This window comes from Prionailurus bengalensis, chromosome E3 (assembly GCF_016509475.1).
Source record: "Prionailurus bengalensis isolate Pbe53 chromosome E3, Fcat_Pben_1.1_paternal_pri, whole genome shotgun sequence".
Taxonomy (NCBI): domain Eukaryota; kingdom Metazoa; phylum Chordata; class Mammalia; order Carnivora; family Felidae; genus Prionailurus; species Prionailurus bengalensis.
This window is the reverse complement of record NC_057357.1, coordinates 17841815-17863621: the sequence shown is the minus strand read 5'-3', so window position 1 is coordinate 17863621 and position 21807 is coordinate 17841815. Positions and strand designations below refer to the sequence as shown.

The 21807-nt window shown below is 50.3% G+C and overlaps 2 protein-coding genes and 1 long non-coding RNA gene across 4 annotated transcripts; 2 read left to right on the top strand and 1 right to left on the bottom strand.

Annotated features, from left to right (window-relative positions):
- Positions 1-295: 295 nt before the first annotated feature.
- Positions 296-1543, bottom strand: LOC122471413 (apoptosis-associated speck-like protein containing a CARD). Its single transcript, XM_043559968.1, has 3 exons — positions 1217-1543; positions 900-956; positions 296-655 (listed from the first exon to the last, which is right to left on the bottom strand). Exons 1-3 carry the CDS (start codon positions 1488-1490, stop codon positions 399-401), a joined length of 588 nt encoding a protein of 195 aa, XP_043415903.1. The 5' UTR covers positions 1491-1543; the 3' UTR covers positions 296-398.
- A 3969-nt stretch (positions 1544-5512) lies between these two features.
- Positions 5513-20820, top strand: LOC122471414. The gene is made up of 3 exons (XR_006294185.1): positions 5513-5525; positions 6617-6619; positions 20393-20820. It is a non-coding gene; the product is annotated as an uncharacterized LOC122471414 (long non-coding RNA).
- On the top strand, positions 12142-20820 carry TRIM72 (tripartite motif containing 72). Of its 2 annotated transcripts, none has more exons than XM_043559966.1 (7): positions 12142-12404; positions 12830-13226; positions 16526-16621; positions 16709-16939; positions 17618-17640; positions 18418-18536; positions 19495-20820. In XM_043559966.1, exons 2-7 carry the CDS (start codon positions 12837-12839, stop codon positions 20067-20069), a joined length of 1434 nt encoding a protein of 477 aa, XP_043415901.1. In that variant the 5' UTR covers positions 12142-12404; positions 12830-12836; the 3' UTR covers positions 20070-20820. The 2 variants fall into 2 exon arrangements, with proteins under 2 accessions (XP_043415901.1, XP_043415902.1); XM_043559967.1 differs by having other exon boundaries at positions 12145-12263.
- Positions 20821-21807: the final 987 nt, after the last annotated feature.

The following is a 21807-nucleotide window of genomic DNA, read 5'->3' as shown; positions in this document are numbered from 1 at the left end:
AAATGTCTCTGACAAGGCCAAACCGTTTCAGTTTCAGACCGTTTGTACACACCTCTCTTAACTTTTAGACTTTGGCCGCAGGGCTAACTATGACCTCAAGGACAGACTCTGAAGAGCACTGGAGGAGCTACCAAATGGTAAATGAGGGGTATTTCATGGTGACTGAGGCAGGAAGGATGAAGTGGTTGGGGAGCCGGCTGCCCTAGGAACAGGCCTTCACTTGGCCTCTGTGGCATTTATAAAGTAGCTTAGCTCTGCATGTACCTTCAGGCTGGGAGTAGGAAAAACACACAAGTACGAGCTGGATTTTCCTCTATTATGCATAAGAAAAATCATATGGGGTAAGTTGGCTGGAACTGCCAGGGGTTGTACATGGGGCCACTGCTGGCGAAGATACCTCAGCTTTGCTCCAGGTCAAGCACCAGGTAGGGCTGGGTGTCCCTCAGGGCCTGAAGGAGCAGATCTTTGCAGGTCACGTTCCAGGCTGGAGTGAAGCTGAAGAGCTTCCTCATCTTCAGTGCATTGGTGGGCTCTGCTCGCACTGCCTGGTACAGCTCCTCTGTCAGGACCTTTCCGTACAGGGCATCCAGCACCCCGTCCACATCTGTGACCCGTGTGATAAGGGCCATCCGGTGCTGGTCCACAAAGTGCATTGCTGGGGGCAGGATGGAGGAAAGCAGATGAGCCAGTTCCCAGGGCAGATACTGGGGCCTGTTTTGTTGATCTCTCCCTCCCCTGAACCCCCTCCCACCAGAGGTGGCCAAAGGGGCATGTAGGTGAGTGGGAAGGGTAGGGCCCAACCTTCTTCAGTGTTCCTGGCTGTGGGATACAGCTGCAGGCCTGCAGGGGTGGGGTGTGTGGTGGGGTGTGGCTGGAAAGGTTGGGTGTGGAGGCCTCACCTGGCTTGGCTGCCTTCAGGTGAGAATCCTGGATCCCAGCAGGTGCGGCTGCCTGGTCTGTAAGGAAATTAGTCAAGTGGTCCCCTTTGCCTCCTACCTTATCTCCAGTCTCTGGCAGGGGCCCCTTGGTCAAGAAGCCAAGATCAGGGCCAAGCACAGGAGGTCAGGAGGAGGAGTTTTTGCAATTTTAGTCCGTAGGAGGAACAGAAAGCGAAAGAACCCAAAGGGGCAAACGTTCGAGTGGGGGTGGTGTAGTGTGGGCATGTAGGAGGCCCAGCGATTGGGGCCCCTCCGGAGCGTGGAGGGAGAGTGCTCACCTTTGCGCGTGATCTGTTGCAGCCGCTCTGATAGCTCTTTCATGCCAATGTCGCGCAGCACGAGCGCCGTGAGCTCTGCGCCGTACTCTTCCAGATAGGAAGAGACCAGCTTGTCTGTGAGGTCCATGGCGTCCATGGACAGCAGGGACCCCCGCGGGATGCGCCCATAGCCTTCGCGCAGGGGCACTGAAAGCAGCTTCAGCTTGAACTTCTTGAACTCCTCTGCAGTCAGGTTCTCCAGTGCGTCCAGGATGGCGTCGCGAGTGCACCCCATGGCTCCCGGGTCCCCTGCTGCAGTCGCTCTCCTGGATTGTCTGCGGACCAGGAAGTCTGCTCCGGGGCGGGACCTGGAACTCCCCGCCTTCTCCCAATAACCGCCTTTGCCCCAGCCCGATACCCTGGGGCACAGAGTGCCGGACTACCCCATTGGTTCCTACACACCAAGGCCTGCAGACTGTAGCCTGGCCATTGGGGGGCGTCAGGATCGCGTCCTCCAGCTGACGCGCGAGGTGAGACCCCGGAGACTGGCAAAGAGAGGGGCTCATGGGGTAGCGCCTGCATCTCCAGGTTTGCAGTAGCTAGCACCGACCAGGAACCTGGGTTTTTGAAGCACCAAGTCTTACAATCTTGGAATTCTAGAACGCTAAAATCTCCACGTTTCCCTGAATCTTAACATCCTCTCTTACGTGTCATAGAATCTTTAGAATCATAGAACCCTAACATCCAGAACCATGTAGCTTACCAAATCCCACATGCTGGGGAGAAATGAGATGTAAAAAAAAGGGGTAGAGAATAGCTGTGTGTGCTTTTTCTGTATGTGCCTCAGTTTTCTTATCTGTAAAATGGGATAACATGCATCCACTCAGTAAGTATTCCAGCATAACATGGGCTACCTGATGGCCTCTCAAACCTTGCCAAATGCTGGGGCAGCCAGGATTTGGTCTCAGGAGCTGAATTTCTAGGGAAGTGATGATGAGACACTTGGATGAATAGTTGAGAAAATTCATGAGGGAAAGTCATAGGTGGAGAGCCACTCTGGGCCCAGGGGGCTTGATCTAGAAGAGCAAATGAAAGGTGGCATGGATAGGGATCGGAGCCCAAGCTATGCCCCAAATCTTTAAGTTGCCTTTACTGTGTCTGGGAAGGCCCTGCTGGTCTGGTGCCCGCAGACCTCACTAGCCTTGTCTTGTGTCACACCCTGCTCTCCCTCCATCTCTGAGTTTCAACCATATTGGCCTCTCAGTTCTTCAGATGTGCCAGACTCCTTTGCTTCTACAAGCCTTTCATGTGTTGTTCCCTGTCTCTGGAAGTCTCTTCCTTCACTCTTTGCCTTATAAATTCTTGAGACTTTAGGGCTCCAGTTAAATGTCACTTCCTCTGGAAGGCCAGGTTTGGAATCCCTCCCAGACTAGTTCATAACACCTGCTCTCATAGCAATTGTGACTAAATTGTAATTATGTGGATTTGTTTAGCATCAGTCTTCTTTTCCAGTCTGTAGATCATGCTTGTGCAGACACTTATATCCACAGCATCTAAGACAGCGCTTGGCCTATGATGGTTGTTCGATAAATCTTTGTGAAGTCAGTAATGAATGAAGGGGCCTTGTGGCTAAAAGGAGGATACTGGTAACTGGAGGGTGTGCTTTGCATCTAAATGTTCAAAGGGAGGCAGCTGCTAGGAGCTAAAAGACCATGGACTTGAAGCTGTACAGTTCCTAGTTTGAATCCTGGCTCTCCTTCTTAGGTGGATGTTGGAATCCTTCATTTTTCCATTTCAATTCGGTTGTAACAATCACCTTTCCTTTTACTGATGTGACCCTGACATGTACATTTATTCATTTATTGGACATCCATCTTCCCATCAGAATGTGAGCTCAGTGAGGTCAGAGACCTTGTCTGTCTTGTTCATTGCTGAATCCCCAGCATCAAGAGTACCTAGTAGATGCTCAGTGATGACTTGCTGAATGAAGGGATAAATGAGGCCATTGTTACCTGCAACCTGTTACCTGTTCAAGACTTTCCAGCACAGTAGCAGGGTCCACTCTCCATCCTCGTGCATGTTGCAGTCACATGGTCTGGGTGTATTATGTGCCATTATCCTCACCATGGCTGGCACTTGTGGCCCAATAGCCAGTGTTCCTTGGCTGATGGCTGTTTATTTTATTTATTGTATTGTATTTTTAAAATGTTTATTTTTGAGAGAGAGAGAGAGGGGGGGAGATAGAGTGTTAATGGGGGAGGGGCAGAGGGAGAGGGAGACAGAATCTGAAGCAGGCTCCAGGCTTTGAGTGGTCAGCATAGAGCCCGACATGAAGCTAGAACCCATAAGCCACAAGATCATGACCTGAACCGAAGTCAGATGCTTAAATGACTGAACCACTCAGTTGCCCCTATTTTTTATTTTTTAAAGTTTATTTTATTTTGAGAGAGAGAGAGAGAGAGAGAGGGAGAGAGAGGGAGAGAGAGGAAGTGAACAGGGGATGGGCAGAGAGAGAGGGAGAGAGACAATCCCAAGCAGGTTCCTCAATGCAGCATGGGGCTCCATCTCACGAGTAGTGAGGTCATGACCTGAGTCAAAATCAAGAGTCAGATGCTTAACTGACTGAGCCACCTGACTTATGGCTGTTTATTATTGTTCTTCTTCACTGGTCTTTATCTTTTCAGAATATCCAACTCATTTTTAAAAAATGTTTATTTTGAGAGTACGTGCATGGGAGAGAGTGGGGGAGGGGCAGATAGAGGGAGAGAGAGAATCCCAAACAGGCACCATGCTCAATGAGGAGCCCTATTTGGGGCTTGATCTCAGGACTGTGAGATCATGACCTGAGTTGAAATCAAGAGTCAGAGTTGGAGGCTTGACCGACTGAGTTACCTAGGCGCCCCTCCAACTCATTTTGTACACTGTGGCCCAAAGGCTACATCTTTCCAGCCTACACACTGATCTTGCCCCTCTTGCTCAGAACTCTGTGACTCCCTAGTGTCCTCAGAATCAAGTCCAAGCTCCTCAGCTTGGCCTTCAAGGCCCTTGCTAACCGCCTCAGCTGCACCTTCTATCTTTTGGGCCTCTGGACTTCTCTCCACATGCAGCACCTGTTCTCTGCTTGGCCTCTTTTCCCATCTGGTCTGCTTGATGAGTTCCTGCTTGTCCCAACATTCATCAGTAGTCACTTTTTCAAAGAAATAAAATTTTGAGAACCGCTTTAGGTTGTGATCATACGTTATTTCTAATCCTGACAACAATCCCCTTGGGACAGGGGCTAGTAGCTCCATTTTACAGGTGAGAAGACTGAGGCTCAGAGAGGTTGAAGGACTTGCCCAAAGTCATATAGCTGAGGAGATCATATAGCTTGTCTGTCTAGCTTCTGAATTTGTCCTCTGTCTACTCTTCCCTGTTGATTTTTCTGTCATCTCTGCACAAAACTATTCCTTTATGTATCTGCAGGATGCCTTTATGATGCCTTTATCATACAGTGTGTCTGTTCACTCTGTTTTCCCACCAGAGTGAGAGCTCCTTGACGACCCTCTGTGGTCCCCGGCACCTACCACAGGGCTTGGCATAGTTCTAACCATTATAAGCTTTTATAGAATGACAAAAGAATTCTGGAATCTAGAATCATAGAAACCTGCTCTTTTCACATTTGTTAGAATCTTTAATGCTTTGGATTTTTGAACAATGGAATTTTAAAAACGATTGCCTGATTCAACCCCTACATAGAGCAGGGATCCTCTTGACCACATGGCCATTTGACTTTATCTCTCTCTCTCTTTTTTTTTTTTTTTTTAAAGAAAGCAGTTACTTTTTTTTTTTTAATGTTTATTTATTTTTGAGACAGAGACAGAGCATGAACAGGGGAGGAGCAGAGAGAGAGGGAGACACAGAATCTGAAACAGGCTCCAGGCTCTGAGCTGTCAGCACAGAGCCCGACGCTGGGCTCGAACTCATGGACTGTGAGATCATGACCTGAACCGAAGTTGGATGCTTAACCGACCAAGCCACCCAGGCGCCCCTGACTGTATCTCTTAAACCCCTGTTTGGATGGGATGGCCTTGGCTTTAAGTAAACTTAATGTAACATATTCCTTTTTTTTTTTTTTTTTTTTTTTTTTAGTGTTTATTTTATTTTTGAGAGAGAGAGAGAGAGAGTGCACAGGTGAGCCCAGGGATGGGGAGGGGCAGATAGAGAGGGACACAGAGGATCCGAAGCAGGCTCTGCACTGACAGCAGAGAGAGCCCCATGCAGGGCTCGGACTCATGAACCTTGAGATCATGACCTGAGCTGAAGTCAGACCTTAACTGACTGAGCCACTCACGTGCCCCCTCCATGTAACATATTTCAATGGAAACTGTGGGGCTGCAGGAAATTGCTTCTGGGGGAGTATGAGTTGTGACTAGGAGTAGAGGGTGGGCTTCTCACAAGTGGCTTTTTTTGGAGGTGATCAGATTGAGGATGTGTGTCATGGTGGTGTGACATTTTGTCCTTCCCTTGTTCCTACATGTGACTACCCAGGACCCTTTTGAGCCCAGCTTGTTCCTGGTGTCCAACCCCAGTCATGTTTTTGCTTACACACACATTCTGCCTGGGACACAGAAATCCAGGCTGTGATTTTCACCCAACGTCTCCTCAGAGCAAGTGTTAGCCTGTTGGTGTGATGTCATAGGGAAGGAGAGGAGTGGCTGGAAAAACAGCTATTCCTCTCCTAGAACTGGAAGTCTCGCTCCTTCCAGTGGTTTCAGGCTGGAGCTCAGTGAGAATAAGGACACTTTTTGGCAGGTGGATGTGAACTCAGAAAGGAACAAAGTTTTTTGAGAATCTATTTTACTCTAAGATGTATTAAGCATCTACTAGATGCACAACCACATGGTAAGTGCTGGTGGGAGGCAGTAATAATTGTAATCACAACTTCCATTCTTTGGAATTTACTATGTTCTAGGCACTGTGCTAAGCACTTAACATACATGATCTCATTTAAACCTCCAAACAGCCCTGTGAGCTGTGTGTATTTACCTGCTTTGCAGAGGAGAAAACTGAATTTTTCAGAGTAGTCACTTTTTCCAAGAAATAATAAAATTTAAGAAATTAATTTTTTAATTTAGAAATTTTAGTTAAGAAATTAATTAAAATTTAAGAATTAAGAAATAATAAAATTACTCTGGAAGCTGACAGTGGTAGTAAACAAGGAAACACAGATTGAACCATCTGACCCATAGGCCCAAATTCCAACCACCTAAAAGTCCTAAAAGTCTCACTCCCCTCAAAAATTGATAAATGGCTTGGAGAGATTATGTATATGGAAATTTATTCCTCCTTTGGACTGTCCACAAATATGGAGGGCAGATGTTATAATAATGATATTAACTTCCTCCTTTTTGCAGAAAGCTCTAGAACTAGTACATTCAGAAGATTGTGGAATAGTGGGAAAAGCAGGAAATGAGTGGTGTCAGACCCACTCAGATTCAATTCCCAGATCCTCTCTTAGCTGTGTGACTTAGGGAGGTCACAGCCCGTCTCTGAGGTCTGCGATCTGTAACATTAATGCAATCACCTCATCAGCCCATAGGGAATCAGGACCCTGAGAAGGGCAATGACTTGGCCAGGGTCCCCCACGGAGATAAAGGCAGAGCCTACTTGTCAGGGTGATTTCCATCTGGGGAGGTGAGGAATAGGTGTGGATTTCTCTGGGAAGCCATGATAATCTCTTCTCCCTCAATACCTCCTTTTCTGGGGGAAGTGCTCAAAGAGAGCTCTGAGCTTTGATCTCTGGCAGGAAAGAACCTCCAGGTCTTACCTCAGGCCCACCCTTGCCCCCTGGACTAGAGCCAGAGCTATTGGTACTGGTAAGGTGCCTTCTGGGTGTGCTCCCCCCCCCCCCCCACCAACAAAAGTGACCTTTGATTGCTGGAACCAGATTGCTTCTTCTGCAGCCAGAAGGACCATAGACTACTAGAACATTATTAATCTTGTGCCTCATTGCCTCCTTGTAAAATAGGAACAATGCTGGGGTGTTACAAGGTTATAAATGAAGTTATGAGGTTATAAATGGATTAAGAATGGTGAAGTACTTGGAACAGGCCTGGCACATGGTAGGTGATTTTGTCATTTTTTCTTTTTAATTTATTTTTTAAAATTTACATCCAAGTTAGTTAGCATATAGTGCAACAATGATTTCAGGAGTGGATTCCTTACTGCCCCTTACCCATTTAGCCCACCCCCTTTCCCACAACCTCCCCAGTAACCCTTTGTTTGTTCTCCATATTTAAGAGTCTCTTATGTTTTGTCCCCTCCCTGTTTTTATATTATTTTTGCTTCCCTTCCCTTATATTCATCTGTTTTGTATCTTAAAGTCCTCACATGAGTGAAGTCATGATATTTGTCTTTCTCTGACTAATTTCGCTTAGCACAATAGCCTCCAGTTCCATCCATATAGTTGCAAATGGCGTGATTTTGTCATTGTTAAGGTTTCTGAGCCTCACTTCCCCCAGTCTCTGGAGTAGGGATGATGTTATTGGCCTTACAGGGTTGTAGGGAAGATTCATTGGAATACTTAGTAATAATAATTGTAATATCAATAGCCAATGTTTACTGAACATTTCCTATGGGCCTGACATCATTCTGAGCGCTTTATATGAATTAGCTTGTTGAATCTTCATAACAATCCAAGAGTCTTAATAAAAATCTTTACATGATTCCCATTTTATAAATGAGAAAATCAGGTTAAATGACTTGCCCAAAGTCACATGAGGAAAGAGCAGAGTCAAGATTTGAGTCTGGTGGTGGCAGTCACTGCCTCCTAAGCCCCTGGGTGCCAGCATACTGTCCCTGGCGTTTTAATATAATATCTGGTTTAATCCTCATAACAACCCTACAGGGATGGTATTATTATCCTATGTATCCTTATATTGTGGCTGAAGGTGTTGGAGCCCAGAGAGGCAGGCGATCTTCCTGGGGACGCCCAGCATGAGTCTGTGATATCAGCATTCAGGACCTGCTTCTGCCCTGGCCCTGATTGGGGGATTTCTACCTTCTTTCTGCATTTATCCAATACAAGGAGGTCTTACCTCTGATGGCATTTATGACTTCAGCCATTGGGAAGCTCCCCTTAGGGCAAGCTGAAATCTGTCCCCTCTGAGCTCTGGGCCCCAGGGACCTCACAGAGCTTCTTAGGGTTAGCCATACAAGTCCTTACTTCTTCCTCCTCTAGATATTGTTTGTTCCTGCCCCCTTCTTATCCTCCAAACTGCTGTAGACAATCAATGTCTACGTTGTCAAATCTGGCCCATTTATGAAGAGGGATTGAGTTGACTGTCCTCCTTGTCTTGGGCACCAACTCCTATTGACCAAAACCTTTAGCCTCAGCCTGGCAGTGATGAAAACTCCAGGTGAGATCTATATTCAGTATGTTGACTTTTTATTTTTATTTTTGAGAAAGAGACAGAGTGTGAATGGGGGAGGGGCAGAGAGAGAGAGGGAGACCCAGAATCTGAAGCAGGCTCCAGGCTCTGAGCTGTCAACACAGAGCCAGATGCAGGGCTTGAACTCACGAGCTGAGTGATCATGACCTGAGCCGGAGTTGAATACCTAACCGACTGAGCCATGCAGGGGCCTCTTGACTTTTGAGTGGAAGTAAAGTGGTTTGTGGTTTTAGAGACCAGCTCCAGATATGCTCTTGTTCCCCGCCCCCCGCCCCGACACACACCTCCTGTTTGGGGAAATCAAACTTCCCTGGGTTTCTCAGCATTCTCATAAAAAGCCCCCCCGCCCCGACACACACCTCCTGTTTGGGGAAATCAAACTTCCCTGGGTTTCTCAGCATTCTCATAAAAAGCCCTGGTAGCTTTTTAAGACTTTTCAATACCTTGAGGGTAAAATCTGTAGTCATCTGTGTAGTCAATTGCTATGATCCAAAAGATAATAAAATTTATCTCTTTCTGAGGGCCTAAATGATTATAGCCTGTATAATGTTCCTAGGTTAAGCCTCTGAGGTGCCAGGAAGCCTGGGGTATCTTCCTAAGTGGGCCAGCATGTAACATGCAAGCACTTCAAGTATTCAAGAAAAAATGAGCCTCAGAGCTTGGAGACAAGTTCAAAGACTTGTCATATTTAAGGTTTACTTATGCTTTTGAGACTGCAATTCATTGTTTATCTGGACACTGCTTTGGGATTTAAGAAATTATTAAAAGGAATGGGAGTTTCAGTTCATAAATAAAACTTTTGTAGGGTGACAAATACAAGAATGCTCTGCTTAAATAACAGAGTTCTTTTTTCTCCCTAAATTCTGCATTTTCCTAGGATTTTGATCAAGCACATAAGCACAAATCTATAGTTAATCAACAAGGCTTAATAAGACAATCTTTAATATTCATCTATTATAAGATCATTGAGATTATAGAGCTGTGCTATCCCATTTGATAGCCACTATAAACATGTGGCTCTTGAGCACCTGAAATGAGGCTATTCTGAAATGAGATTTGCCCTACATGTAATATACACACTTGATTTCAAAGACTTAGTATGAAAAAGAGAATGTAAAATATTTTGTTAATAATTAATTTTTTTAATGTTTATTTATTTATTTATTTTATTTATTAAAAAAAATTTTTTTTCAACGTTTATTTATTTTTGGGACAGAGAGAGACAGAGCATGAATGGGGGAGGGGCAGAGAGAGAGAGAGACACAGAATCGGAAACAGGCTCCAGGCTCTGAGCCATCAGCCCAGAGCCTGACGTGGGGCTCGAACTCATGGACCACGAGATCGTGACCTGGCTGAAGTCGGCCGCTTAACCGACTGCGCCACCCAGGCGCCCCAATGTTTATTTATTTTTTGAGAGAGTATGAGTGGGGAAGGTGCAGAGAGAGAGGGGGGCACAGAATCTGAAGCAGTCTCCAGGCTCTGAGCTGTCAGCACAGAGCCCGACATGGGGCTCGAACCCATGAGCTGTGAGATCATGACCTGAGCTGAAGTCGGATGCTTAACCTACTGAGCCACCCAGGTACTCTTCATTAATATATTTTTAAAAAATTTATTTATTTTTGAGAAAGAGAGAGAGAGAGAGAGAGAGAGAGAGAGAGAGAGAGAGAGAGTGTAGGGGAGGGGCAGAGAGAGAATTCCAAGCAGGCTCCAAGCTGTTAGCACAGAGACGTGGGGCTTGAACTCATGAACCATGAGATCATGACCTGAGCTGAAATCAAGGGTCGGACGCTTAACTGATTGAGCCATCCAGGCACTCCAATAAATTTTTTTTTAAAGTTAGCTCTATGCCCAATATAGGGCTTAAACTCACTACCCTGAAATCAAGAGTTGCATGGTCTATGTCAGTAGGATGCCCCACATTAATAATTTTCAAATTGGTTACATGTCAAATGATAGTATCTTGGATACATTAGGTTAAATAAAATATATTCTTGAAATTAAAAATAAGTAAATAAAAACAATCAAACAAAAGATGAGCTGAGATGGGCAGGGATCTACCTGGCTTCTGGGGAGATTTATTTACTTGGCAAAGAGTTGCAATAAAAATATCTTCAAGGAGGGGAGGGGAACAGTTGATTTCTATTCCTTGAAAGGAATTCTTTCTTGTTGCTCACATATAAGGTGTCTGGCTACCCTCATGGGAAAATTGACCTGGCTCTCATCCCATCATCCTATGGCACAGGACATTTACTGTTTACTGGGAAATATTTAATAACTCTGTCTCTTATTAAAGAACACCTCATGTGCACATTTGGGATAAAATTAATAAAAATGAACATTAAAAACCCAAGAGGCAAAAAGAGAGTCCAAAGGGGAGAGTAAGACTGAAACATAAGCAGAAACTCAGATTAAGACAGAATGCCATTGAGGGAGAAATGAACAAATACAGGGAAAAGCTGAGAGAAAGTGACTGCGAGGCCAAAAGAAAAGGACCCAGTGAGTTTGTGTGTTTATTCATTCATTGAGTATTTATTGTGTACGTGCAGTGTGTACACACTTTATTCTAGGTTGGAGACAAGCAGTGTAAAAAATTTATATTCCAGTAGGAGGAATCAGACTTTCAAGAGCCAATAAGTAAAATGTTGCTTGTCAGATGGTAATACATTTTATGGGGGAAAATAGAACAGGCAAGGGAAATGTGAGATTTAAAATCAAGGAGTTAGGAAAAGCCTCACTGAAAAGGTGACACCAGGTAATGATCTGAGGCAGAACAGGAAGGAAACCAGCTGTACAGGGGTTTGAAAGAGTGTTCCAGGCAGAGGGGACAGCAAGCCCAAAGGCCAAGGCTGGAGTGAGCAGGTGGGGAGGGGTGAGAGAAGAGTAACATAGGGCCTTGAAGGGCACAGTGAGGACTTTGGTTTTCATTCTGAATGATACGTAAACTGAGAATCGAAGGCTAAGCATGTAAAGGCCTGAAGCTCTCAGGGCAGAATCAACTTCTCGGTTGCAGGCCCTGGATTCAGTTCATTAATTTATTCAACTGTCCCTCTAACATTCATTTCCCAAGCACTTAGGGAAGCCAGCTTTGCCCCAGGGATTCTGCTGGGCACTGGAAAGACCAGCAGGGAAAAGCCTTTCTCCTCAAGTCTGGAGGAAGAAAAGCTTTCAGGGTGGGCTGAAGTCCTGTCCTCCTGCAGTGTGATCTTGGAGAGCCATAAACTTGGGGAGTAAGTGGGTGACAAACTGGGGAGGGACCACAGGCAGGGAAGGGGGAGGCTAGAGAGTGTGGAGGTGGGGGTGGAGGAGAAAGGAGAGACTCCTCCCAAACATGTTCCTGTTTTTTTTTTTTGTTTTTTTTTTTTCTGTGGTATGACAGGCCCTGCCTCCCTGCTGGTTGTGATTTCTGGCTCCAGGCTGAGCCAGGGAAGGGACAGTGGGATGGGCCAGGACAGGTGGCCTTGACATGTGATGCTTGTCCCCTGACCACTCAGTCCTCACTTTTAGAACGGTTTCCAGAAGTGATGGGAAGGGGTGGGCAGGGCAGCTAAATATAGTCCTGGGGCCAGGGCTCAGTCTGGGAGGGTCTGTCCATTATTCACTGTGTGCCTTCCCGGTGGTGTCCACTGTTAGCTGCCCCTGTGAGTTCCCGTCCTTGCTCTGAGTTTGCGGCTTGCCCCTTGCTTGTCTTCAGACACAGCTTTGGCTCCCTGTAAGGTTAGGCCTGACCTTGACGGGGCCTCCTGGGAGTCTCTTTTTGCCCAAGATCTCCATCCAGACCAGTGAGTCCTATGGGTCCTCGGGAGGCCTGGAGATGTGGGGGAGGGGAGGGCTGGGGATCCTGGAGAGGTGAGTGAAAGAATGGTAGGGCCTGGGGGGCTCTGGGGAATTTGGGGCTGGGGCTGAGGCCTGGGGTTAAGACAGGGAAGGACAGTGGGTAAGACTGCAACCGGAACTCGGGTTTAGGACCTGGGATTGAGACAAGGTCCCTCTTAGAAGCAATTTTGGGGGCTGAAGCTGAGAAATGCAGCTGAGGCTGCTTTGGGGATTGAAACTGAGTCCCTCTTCCCCCTTGCCCAGAACTAGAGTCCTTTTGTGTATGAGATGTGGGGTCTTTATAGGCTGGGGATCCCCCCTGTCTGGGTCTGGGGCCGGGCCTATCTCGCGGCTCCGCGGAGCCTCCCTGACTGACCCCTCCTCTCCTCAGGTCCGTCATGTCGGCCGCGCCTGGTCTCCTGCACCAGGAGCTGTCCTGCCCGCTGTGCCTGCAGCTGTTTGACGCGCCTGTGACGGCCGAGTGTGGCCACAGCTTCTGCCGAGCCTGCCTGAGCCGCGTGGCGGGGGAGCCGGCGGCGGACGGCACTGTGCCCTGCCCGTGCTGCCAGGCACTCACGCGGCCACAGGCGCTCAGCACCAACCTGCAGCTGGCGCGCCTGGTGGAGGGGCTGGCGCAGGTGCCGCAGGGCCACTGCGAGGAGCACCTAGACCCGCTCAGCATCTACTGCGAGCAGGACCGCGCGCTCGTGTGCGGCGTGTGCGCCTCGCTCGGTTCGCACCGCGGCCACCGCCTGCTCCCCGCCGCCGAAGCCCATGCGCGCCTCAAGGTGCGGGGCTCGGGAGGCCTCAGGCGGCAGTGGGGGGCGGTGGCGGGGACCGGGGTGGGACGAGGTTGTTGGCTGGAGCGGAGTTTGGCCGATCTGGAGGTCACTGCATTGACCTGGATTCTGAGCTTCAGGGCCCAGGGCGCCTGGAGTTTCGGGGGACGCGGGCGGGGCGAGGCCGCTCGGGAACGCGGGCTGAGGAGCTGAAGGCGGAGCCTGCCGGGGCCGAGCCAGGAGCCTGGAGGAGGCGCTCAGGGGCTGCGGCCCAAACGTAGATTTTCCGGGCTTAGCTACTGGAGCGCGCCCAGAGACGCGGGGGCCACCGCCTCCAAGCCGAGTTGGGTGGAGGCCCGGGAGGAAATGACTAGATGGGCGGGGCTTGGGGCCAGGTCAGGCGCCTGGGCCCCTCCGGCTGAGGCGGCTAGGCTGCTTCGCCCACGTTCTCCTCGGAGCTGCAAAACTTGTGCGGGCCTAAGGATCACAATATCTGGCGGGGAGGGCAACGCAGGTCTGTGCGCAGGCCCCCTTTGGCACCGAGACCCCAAACCAGGTTGTTTTTCTAGGTGGAGCTGGAAGTCTAGAACGCTTCCAGAGCCCACACACAATTGTGGGCACCCCAAGGTGTGCAATTGCCACGGGTGCCCAGAAAAGACACCCAGACATTAGCAAACAGAGACGCAGGTTCACGCTGGTTCGTCCATGTCAGACGTGTGCCACATCTGAGGGCATGTAGCTGAGGGAGAGTATGTGTCTACACAGGCCCCTCAAGGTGTCATGAAGCATTTGTTGGGCTGTGGAAGAATAAAGGACAGCTGTGGGGAGCTGGAAGAGGCGGGTTCTGGAGGCAGGCAGCGGTCCTTGCTCCCCCGCAGTGAAGCTGCCATTGTCTTCTCCTGAATGAGGAGTTGGGTGGGATTCTGCGGATTATCTTTGCCCACAAACATCAGCATTGCACTGCAGCGATTCCGCTTGGTCCCCAGACGACGACGACGACTTCCTCTTCCTCCTCCTCCTCCTCCTCCTCTTCTTCTTCTTCTTCTTCTTGCCCACAAACATCAGCATTGCACTGCAGCGATTCTGCCTGGTCCCCAGACGACGACGACTTCCTCTTCCTCCTCCTCCTCTTCTTCTTCTTCTTCTTCCTCCTCCTCCTCCTCCCCCTCTTCCTCCTCCTCCTCCTCCTCCTTCTATGTTTATTTTTCAGACAGAGAGAGAGAGAGAGAAGGGGGGTGGGGGTGGGCACAGTATCCGAAGCTGGCGGGCTCTGTGCTGACAGTAGAGTGCCTCGTGCAGGGCTCAACCCATAAACCTGAGATCATGACCTGAGCAGAAGTCTAACGCTTAACTGACTGAGCCACTCATGCACCCCAGGCCCCCAGACTTCTAAAAAGAGTAGACCACCTCCTCAGGCTGATATTCGAGGCTTCCAGACTCCTCCAGGGAACCAGCCTCACCATTCCTCCAGCTCCTGCCTTGCCCAGTTCTGTTCAGTGCTGACTGGTGGTCCCCTAGATCAGTGCAGGAACTTCCTCTTCCCAGGAGCCTTCCTAATCCAGGCTCACCTTTGCTGTTAACCCCAGAACTCCCAATCTGGTCGAGAGAGAGAGAGAGAGAGAGAGAGAGGGAGAGAGAGATCTGCAAAGAGAGAATAGAGAGAGAGGGAGAGAGAGAGAGAGAGAGAGATCTGCAAAGAGAGAATAGAGTCTGCGAAATGGAACAGAGCACCAGGTGACCCAGGAGCCTCGAAGGGGCAGGTGGGGCAGGATACATTCCTGTCAGGGTATGCCCTGGCCGCGTGGAGGGGCTGGCAGGAATTCTGAAGAAGGGACGCCAGGAAGAAGTCTGAAGGAGGAGGGAGACAGGAAGGCTGGGGCGTGGCTGAATGCCTGGGTCTCTGGCGATGAAGAGGGACTGGGTCCACAGACCATGTGTCCTCAGGACTCAAGAGTGGTTGAATGGGATCTGCCGGGACTCACGCCATCCCCTGAAACCTTGCTGTCTCTTCTTGCATACCGATGTCGCGCAGCAGGACTGCCTTGAGCTCATAGTCCTCGCGGCAGAGGGTGTCCAGCTTGTAGGTGAGATCACAGCACGTCGAGGCCCAGCAGCCCAGCGACCCGGGCGGGATGTTCTGAAAGCCTTCCGGGAGCGGCTCCTCCCCTCGCTTCAGTTTGAATTTCTTGAGCACATTGGGAGTCAGGGGTTCTGGTCACACTTCTGCCTCATGGCTTAGCCCTGCCACCTCTGAACCTCTGACGGCTCCATGCTGAGAGCCACCAGGCCTTCTCTGTCCTGTGCAGGCGGGGCCATTGCCCAGGAGGGCGTCCCAGGAAGGAGACGGACCTGGTGCCTGGCCAGGTGACCATGGTCTCCATGGTCCAATCCTGGGGCTACCGCCAGCCGTGGACTCACACGCAGATAGAGCCTAGAAAGTCTCTCAGTTTCCCTTAGGGGGAGTGGGGAGAAGGCCGCCAATTTGTCATAACCACAGGTGAGGTGAGGGTGACTGCTCACATTCTGCAAAAGAGGAAACTGAGGCTGGAAGCCATGGAAGCAGGACTGGAGCCGTCAGATTCTCCTTGTGGAGAAGAGTGACTTTGGCTGGAGCTATTAGGAGTTTTCCCTACACTTGCGTTTCAGCACTGACCAACTGACAGACCTACAGATGTGTTTAATTGGCTAACACGGCAGACTTTTTTTTTTTTTTTTTTGTAACATTTACCCCCCAAGGTAGGGCTGGACCTCACGACCCTGGAGATCCAAGAGTCTCATGATCTACTGACTGAGACAGCCAGGTGCCCCAACGCAGCAGACATTTTTATTAAATTGCCACAGCCCTCAGGTGTGCAGGAAGGCCGATTGGGGTGTTTTGCTAATGTTCTGCTTTTAAGGATAGGGTAAAGCCCAGGGAGAGGGGGAGGCCGTATTTCTTCTTCATACAACCTACACTCACCCTGTGAAGCCTGCTGTGTGCCACCACTGTACCCCTGTTTGGTGGAGGACCCCACATTTGTGTTTGCACTCTCACAAAGACCTGTGCTAGGGGTGTTGACTGCTGAGGGGGTGGGATCAGGGAAGGCAAGGCCAGGGGAACTTCCTTAAATACACAATGGGAGGGTAAGCATTCTAGACATTGGCAAGATCTGCACATGAGTTTGGGGAATGGTAAGATGTCAGCCTGGATGGAGGAAGAGCTGGCATTGAGGCTGAGCCAGAGATGGCAGGTTTAGGGTGGGAGGTGAGGGTTTGGTTGGGGGGGGGGGCGACAGCAGCATCACTTCTTTATGCCTCATCCCCCCCAGACGCAGCTGCCACAGCAGAAGATGCAGTTGCAGGAGGCATGTATGCGCAAGGAGAAGAGTGTGGCTGTGCTGGAACATCAGCTGTTGGAGGTGGAGGTGAGGGGCTCAGCATGGCAGACCCTGGGGACTGGGCATCCAGGTTGGGGGTCCCAGCCAAGGGATTTTGCCTGTCTGCTCCCACAGGAGACGGTGCGTCAGTTCCGGGGAGCTGTCGGGGAGCAGCTGGGCAAGATGCGGGTGTTCCTGGCTGCACTGGAGGGCTCCTTGGACCGTGAGGCAGAGCGTGTGCGGGGTGAGGCAGGGGTTGCCTTGCGGCGGGAGCTGGGGAGCCTGAACTCCTACCTGGAGCAGTTACGGCAGATGGAGAAGGTGCTGGAGGAGGTGGCGGACAAGCCACAGACTGAGTTCCTCATGGTGAGCACTGGATGACCTTCTCTTTCTGCCTCTCAACCAGAGTTCAGGACCCAAAGAGGGACAGGGACAGAGTCAGGGTCATGCATCAAGGAGGGGTGGGCCCCAGGACTGCTGTTATGGTTGTTTAGGCTAGACGCTGCACAGACACTGAATCTTAGTGGGCACCATTCCTGTCATAGACATTGGAGGTTTGTGTATTTATTTGGATAATCTTCTACCAGGTGGAATCGGTTTTTTCTTTTTTAAATTTTTTAATGTTTATTTATTTTTGAGAGAGACAGAGAGAGAGAGAGAGACAGAGAGAGAGAGAGAGGAGGCACAGAAAGAGAGGGAGACACAGAATCTGAAGCAGGCTCCAGGCTCTGAGCTGTCAGCACAGAGCCTGACGCGGGGCTTGAACTCACAGACTGCGAGATCATGACCTGAGCCGAAGTTGGTCGCCTAACCAACTGAGCCACTCAGGCGCCCGGGAATTGGTTTCTTGAAGAAGGCGGGGTACATTTTTTTAATTCACACAGAGGTAAAGGGCTAGGGTTGGCTTCGAATTCTGGGTTTCTTTGGGCTTTTCTGAGTCTTCCTGACACCACACTCAGCATTCCTGCTGGTCCACCCATTCTCATAAGTCTCCAGTGTCTCCCCTGCCTGCTTCACCTCCGTTCTCTTTTTCTCTCTTTCTAGAAATACTGCCTGGTGACCAGCAGGTGAGACCAACTTGGCTCTTCCCCTTTTCCCAAATTGCCCTAGTCTTCAGGGACACTGGCCGGCCAACCCTCTAACCACAGGAAGCTCACACACCGCCATTCTATCCACCTTGATCTCCCTGCATTTGCATTGAGCACAGAAAGGAACCTGACCTGGTCCTTCTCCTCAGGCACCCCCCAGACTGGCGCTGGGGACAGATGTGGGCAGGGACACAGCTTAGTGCTGTGTGGCAGGAAAGGGGTGGCCGGGGAAGGCTTCCCAGTAGAGTGCACATTTGGTGGGCCACTGGAGGAATGACAAGGAGAGGTGAAGAGCTGGGGGAAGAGGTGCTACAGGCAGAGGGAACAGCAGGTGCCAAGACTGGTAAGAGGGAGAGAAGACAAAGTCGGTGTGGTAGATGGGAGCAGACTGAAGGGCTGAGGAGTGTGGACCTTATCCCAACAAAAGGTTCTTCTTAAAAAAAAATTACGGTATAATATGCATGATATAAAATTTTCCATTTTAACTATTTTTTCTTTTTAGTGTACATTTTAATTTCAGCGGCATTAAGTATGTTGCCACCACCTCTCTCCAGAACACTTTTGTCTTTCCAAACTGAAACTCTGACAGAGTGTTAGGGCAGGGTATGATGCAGGAGAGATCCTGGGACTCCACACCATGGCCCCTGTCCTCCTCTCTTTGGGATAACATCTCTTGTCCCCCTCACCCCCACCCCATGCCTCCTCCAGGAAGTCCCCCCACAGACACCTCCCCCTACCTTTCCCTCCCCGCTCCAGGCTACAGAAGATCCTGGCGGAATCACCACCGCCTGCCCGGCTGGACATCCAGCTTCCTGTCATCTCAGATGACTTCAAATTCCAGGTGTGGAGGAAGATGTTCCGGGCTCTGATGCCAGGTACTGGGAGGTGCTATCTCCGGGTTTCTGTTTGTAACTGTGTGGTTGAGGGGAGGCTCCAGCTACACACAGAGAAGCCTCAGTCCCGACTTGGGGAAGTCATCAAAGAAGGTACCCATTGCCCCGTTACTTCTGGGGTTTCCCCTGAACCTTCGTAACATGTGCTCAGAGAAGGAACTTTGAGGGCATGGGGTTTACGGGTGGGTGACTGACATGGGGAGGACTCTGCCTACTAAAAAGCTGCTGCTGCTGGCAAGGAGGGGAGGCTAGGGCTGGGGGTTGAGGCTTGGTGATCCCTGGTCAGTTCCTGCCCCTTCTGGACAGTGGAGATGATAATCCCTGCTAGTTGGAGGCTGAGGATCTGCATTGCTGGCACCCTGGGGGACTGGCCAGGGCCAGACACTGACTCTGGTGGCCTGTGGCTGGGGAGGCCCAAGGGCTCTCTGCTTCCTTTCCGTGAGAGCCAGATTGCTGTGAGGTGCCATAGATTGTAGAACTCCAGGACTCATATACATGGCTGGCTCAGCCCTAACTGCCTTGAGGGGAAGTGGGAATGCAGGCGGGTTCTGTTTTATCCAAGGCAAGACTAAGGCCCAGAGACTGGCTCAAGACTGACTGAAGTCACACAGCTGGGTGAGGTGGGGACTGACCTAGGACCAGGCTTCCTGACTCTCTCCTGCTTTGTGACCTGGGCCTCAGATACTGACTTAAATGCCTTGCATCCACATACTGACTTAAATGCCTTCCTACTGTGGAGGAAGTCAGTTATGGCTTTGTTTTTCAGCTGAGCAGACTGAAGCTCAGAGAGGTACAGTCTTTGGCCCAGGCCAGAAGCAGAGAGGAAGGGGCTCACTAACCAAAGATATTGGGGGGATTAGAGCAGACAGGCCCCTAAATTGGTTGGGAGAAGCTCACAGGAGGAAAACATGTAAGGGTCTGACCACTCTTCCCCTGGCAGCTACGAAGGAACTGACCTTTGACCCGAGCACGGCCCACCCGAGCTTGGTGGTGTCTCCCTCCGGCCGCCGCGTGGAGTGCTTGGACCAGAAGGCGCCCCCGGCCGGAGAGGACCCGTGCCAGTTCGACAAGGCCGTGGCGGTGGTGGCACACCAGCTGCTGTCTGATGGCGAGCACTACTGGGAGGTGGAAGTGGGCGATAAGCCACGCTGGGCACTAGGCGTGATCTTGGCCCAGGCCAGCCGCCGAGGCCGGCTGCACGCTGTGCCCTCGCAGGGCCTCTGGCTGCTGGGGCTACGCGAAGGCAAGATCCTGGAGGCGCATGTTGAAGCCAAGGAACCGCGCGCGCTGCGCACCCCGGAGAGGCGGCCGTTGCGCATTGGGATCTACCTGAGCTTTGGCGATGGCATCCTCTCCTTTTATGATGCCAGCAACGCTGATGCCCTCGAGCAGCTCTTTGCTTTCCACGAGCGCCTGCCCGGGCCTGTGTACCCCTTCTTTGACGTGTGCTGGCACGACAAGGGCAAAAATGCTCAGCCGCTGCTGCTGGTGGGGCCTGATGGTGAGGAGGCCTGAGCTGCCTGCCAGATTGGGGAGGGGTGCAGGGTCCTGCAGGCCTGGAAGAAGATGGGTGGGCAGGGGACAGGTTGCGAGGGCTGAAGGCAGGGCCAAGGGGGTTGGGGACTGGGAACTCGGGACTCCAAAATTTCTGAGAAGTTAAGGGTTTCAGGGGCTGGGTGGCTGTGGGGAAGGAAGATCTAAAGTCAGGTCAGTGAGGAAATTCCAGTTTGGGAACCAGGAAGCCCAAGGATTCCAGGAAGAAATTGAAGTTCAGGGGAGGAGTGAAAAGGGCAGGAATATGGGGGAAGGGGGACTGAAGAACTCTGTAGAGCAAGGAGCCCCTCACATTCCCCTCCTTCTTGGTGGCCTTGGGGCAGGGGTTCCAGATTCACCATACAGAAAGATCTTTCACTTAGTGGTTCTCCAACTTGGCCAGGCATCAAAACCACATTTTCAAAGCATGTAACAGTGACTTGTTAAAGCAGAGTGTTGAGTTTCTGGTTCACTAGGTCTGGGGGCAGACCAAAATTTAGTTTTTGTAACGAGTTCCTAGGGTGATGCTCTTGCTGCAGGTTACAAGTGGGGTCACCTGGAGAACTGCTGACTTAAGACACTGGTCTGTTCAATCAGCTTCCGTTATACGGAGTCAGTTATCGATAACTATTAGCTCTCAGGCATAGGAAAACCACAGTATATTCCTCTGGAGATCAACAGCCATTTGAAAACTGCCAGAGCCCATGCGAGTGAATAAACTGATCCCCAACTATTTCTCTCTGCCTCTGGAATATATTTACTGAGTGTCTTGGACGTTGAAGAAATACCCCAAGTTGCCAACCAAGAGGAAAAGCCTGATGTTAACTCCAGCCTGGGCCCTGCTGCTTGTGGAGAATAGAAAGCTATTCCCCTATCCCTCCACCCATTGGCCCCTCACTGCTTACTTCCTGGTTCACACATTCTTTGGTTTTAGCTCAAAGGCCCATTTCTTGGACTCTGGAGTAACCACTGACGCCCAGAGAGTCCCTCTTACTTGGAGAGGCCTTGGGGGACTCAGGCAGGTGGGATTAGAGGCTACTGCCCCTCCTGTCATGAGAGAAGTTGATGGTGTGGGGCCATTTGCTCTCCCAGGTCAGGGATGCTGCTGCTGATGTGTGAAAGGACCTGGGGAGTCCTGGAAACTGGTGCCAATATGGGAATTTTCTTGGGGGTTAGAGAGAAAAGAAAGTGGGTAGGATAAGGGAGGCCTCAAGGTCTGGCTGTGTCTCCCAGAGGAATAGGTCTGGGGAGAAAGGATTAATTTGAGAAGTTGTTTCATGATAGAAAGTAAAATAAAAGGGTTAGTTGGTTGTGAAATCCAGTGGCATTAATAGAGATGATTATATTCAGACTCTTTCCCCATTAAATCTGTGTGAAAGACAAATGACCTATCGCCAGGCCTAGTAACCTCCTTATTGTCCACCTGGCTTTCATTCTTGACCCATTTAATATTTCTTTAATTTTTTTTTAACATTTATTTTTGAGACAGAGAGAGACAGAGCATGAACGGGGGAGGGTCAGAGAGAGACACACACAGAATCCGAAGCAGGCTCCAGGGTCTGAGCTGTCAGCACAGAGCCTGACACGGGGCTCGAACTCACGGACCACGAGATCATGACCTGAGCCGAAGTCGGACGCCCAACCGACTGAGTCACCCAGGCGCCCCGACCCATTTAATCTTTCTAAAAACGCAAATGTTGTCCTATGATCCAGTTGCTCA

Excerpts from the sequence above, each read along its gene's own strand:
- LOC122471413 (XM_043559968.1), bottom strand. The coding sequence starts at position 1,490 with ATGGGGTGCACTCGCGACGCCATCCTGGACGCACTGGAGAACCTGACT. Across the intron at positions 957-1,216 it reads GCAACAGATCACGCGCAAAG|ACCAGGCAGCCGCACCTGCT; the intron begins GTGAGCACTCTC and ends ATTTCCTTACAG. Across the intron at positions 656-899 it reads CCTGAAGGCAGCCAAGCCAG|CAATGCACTTTGTGGACCAG; the intron begins GTGAGGCCTCCA and ends TCCTGCCCCCAG.
- TRIM72 (XM_043559966.1), top strand. The coding sequence starts at position 12,837 with ATGTCGGCCGCGCCTGGTCTCCTGCACCAGGAGCTGTCCTGCCCGCTG. Across the intron at positions 13,227-16,525 it reads AAGCCCATGCGCGCCTCAAG|ACGCAGCTGCCACAGCAGAA; the intron begins GTGCGGGGCTCG and ends CATCCCCCCCAG. Across the intron at positions 16,940-17,617 it reads CACAGACTGAGTTCCTCATG|AAATACTGCCTGGTGACCAG; the intron begins GTGAGCACTGGA and ends CTCTCTTTCTAG.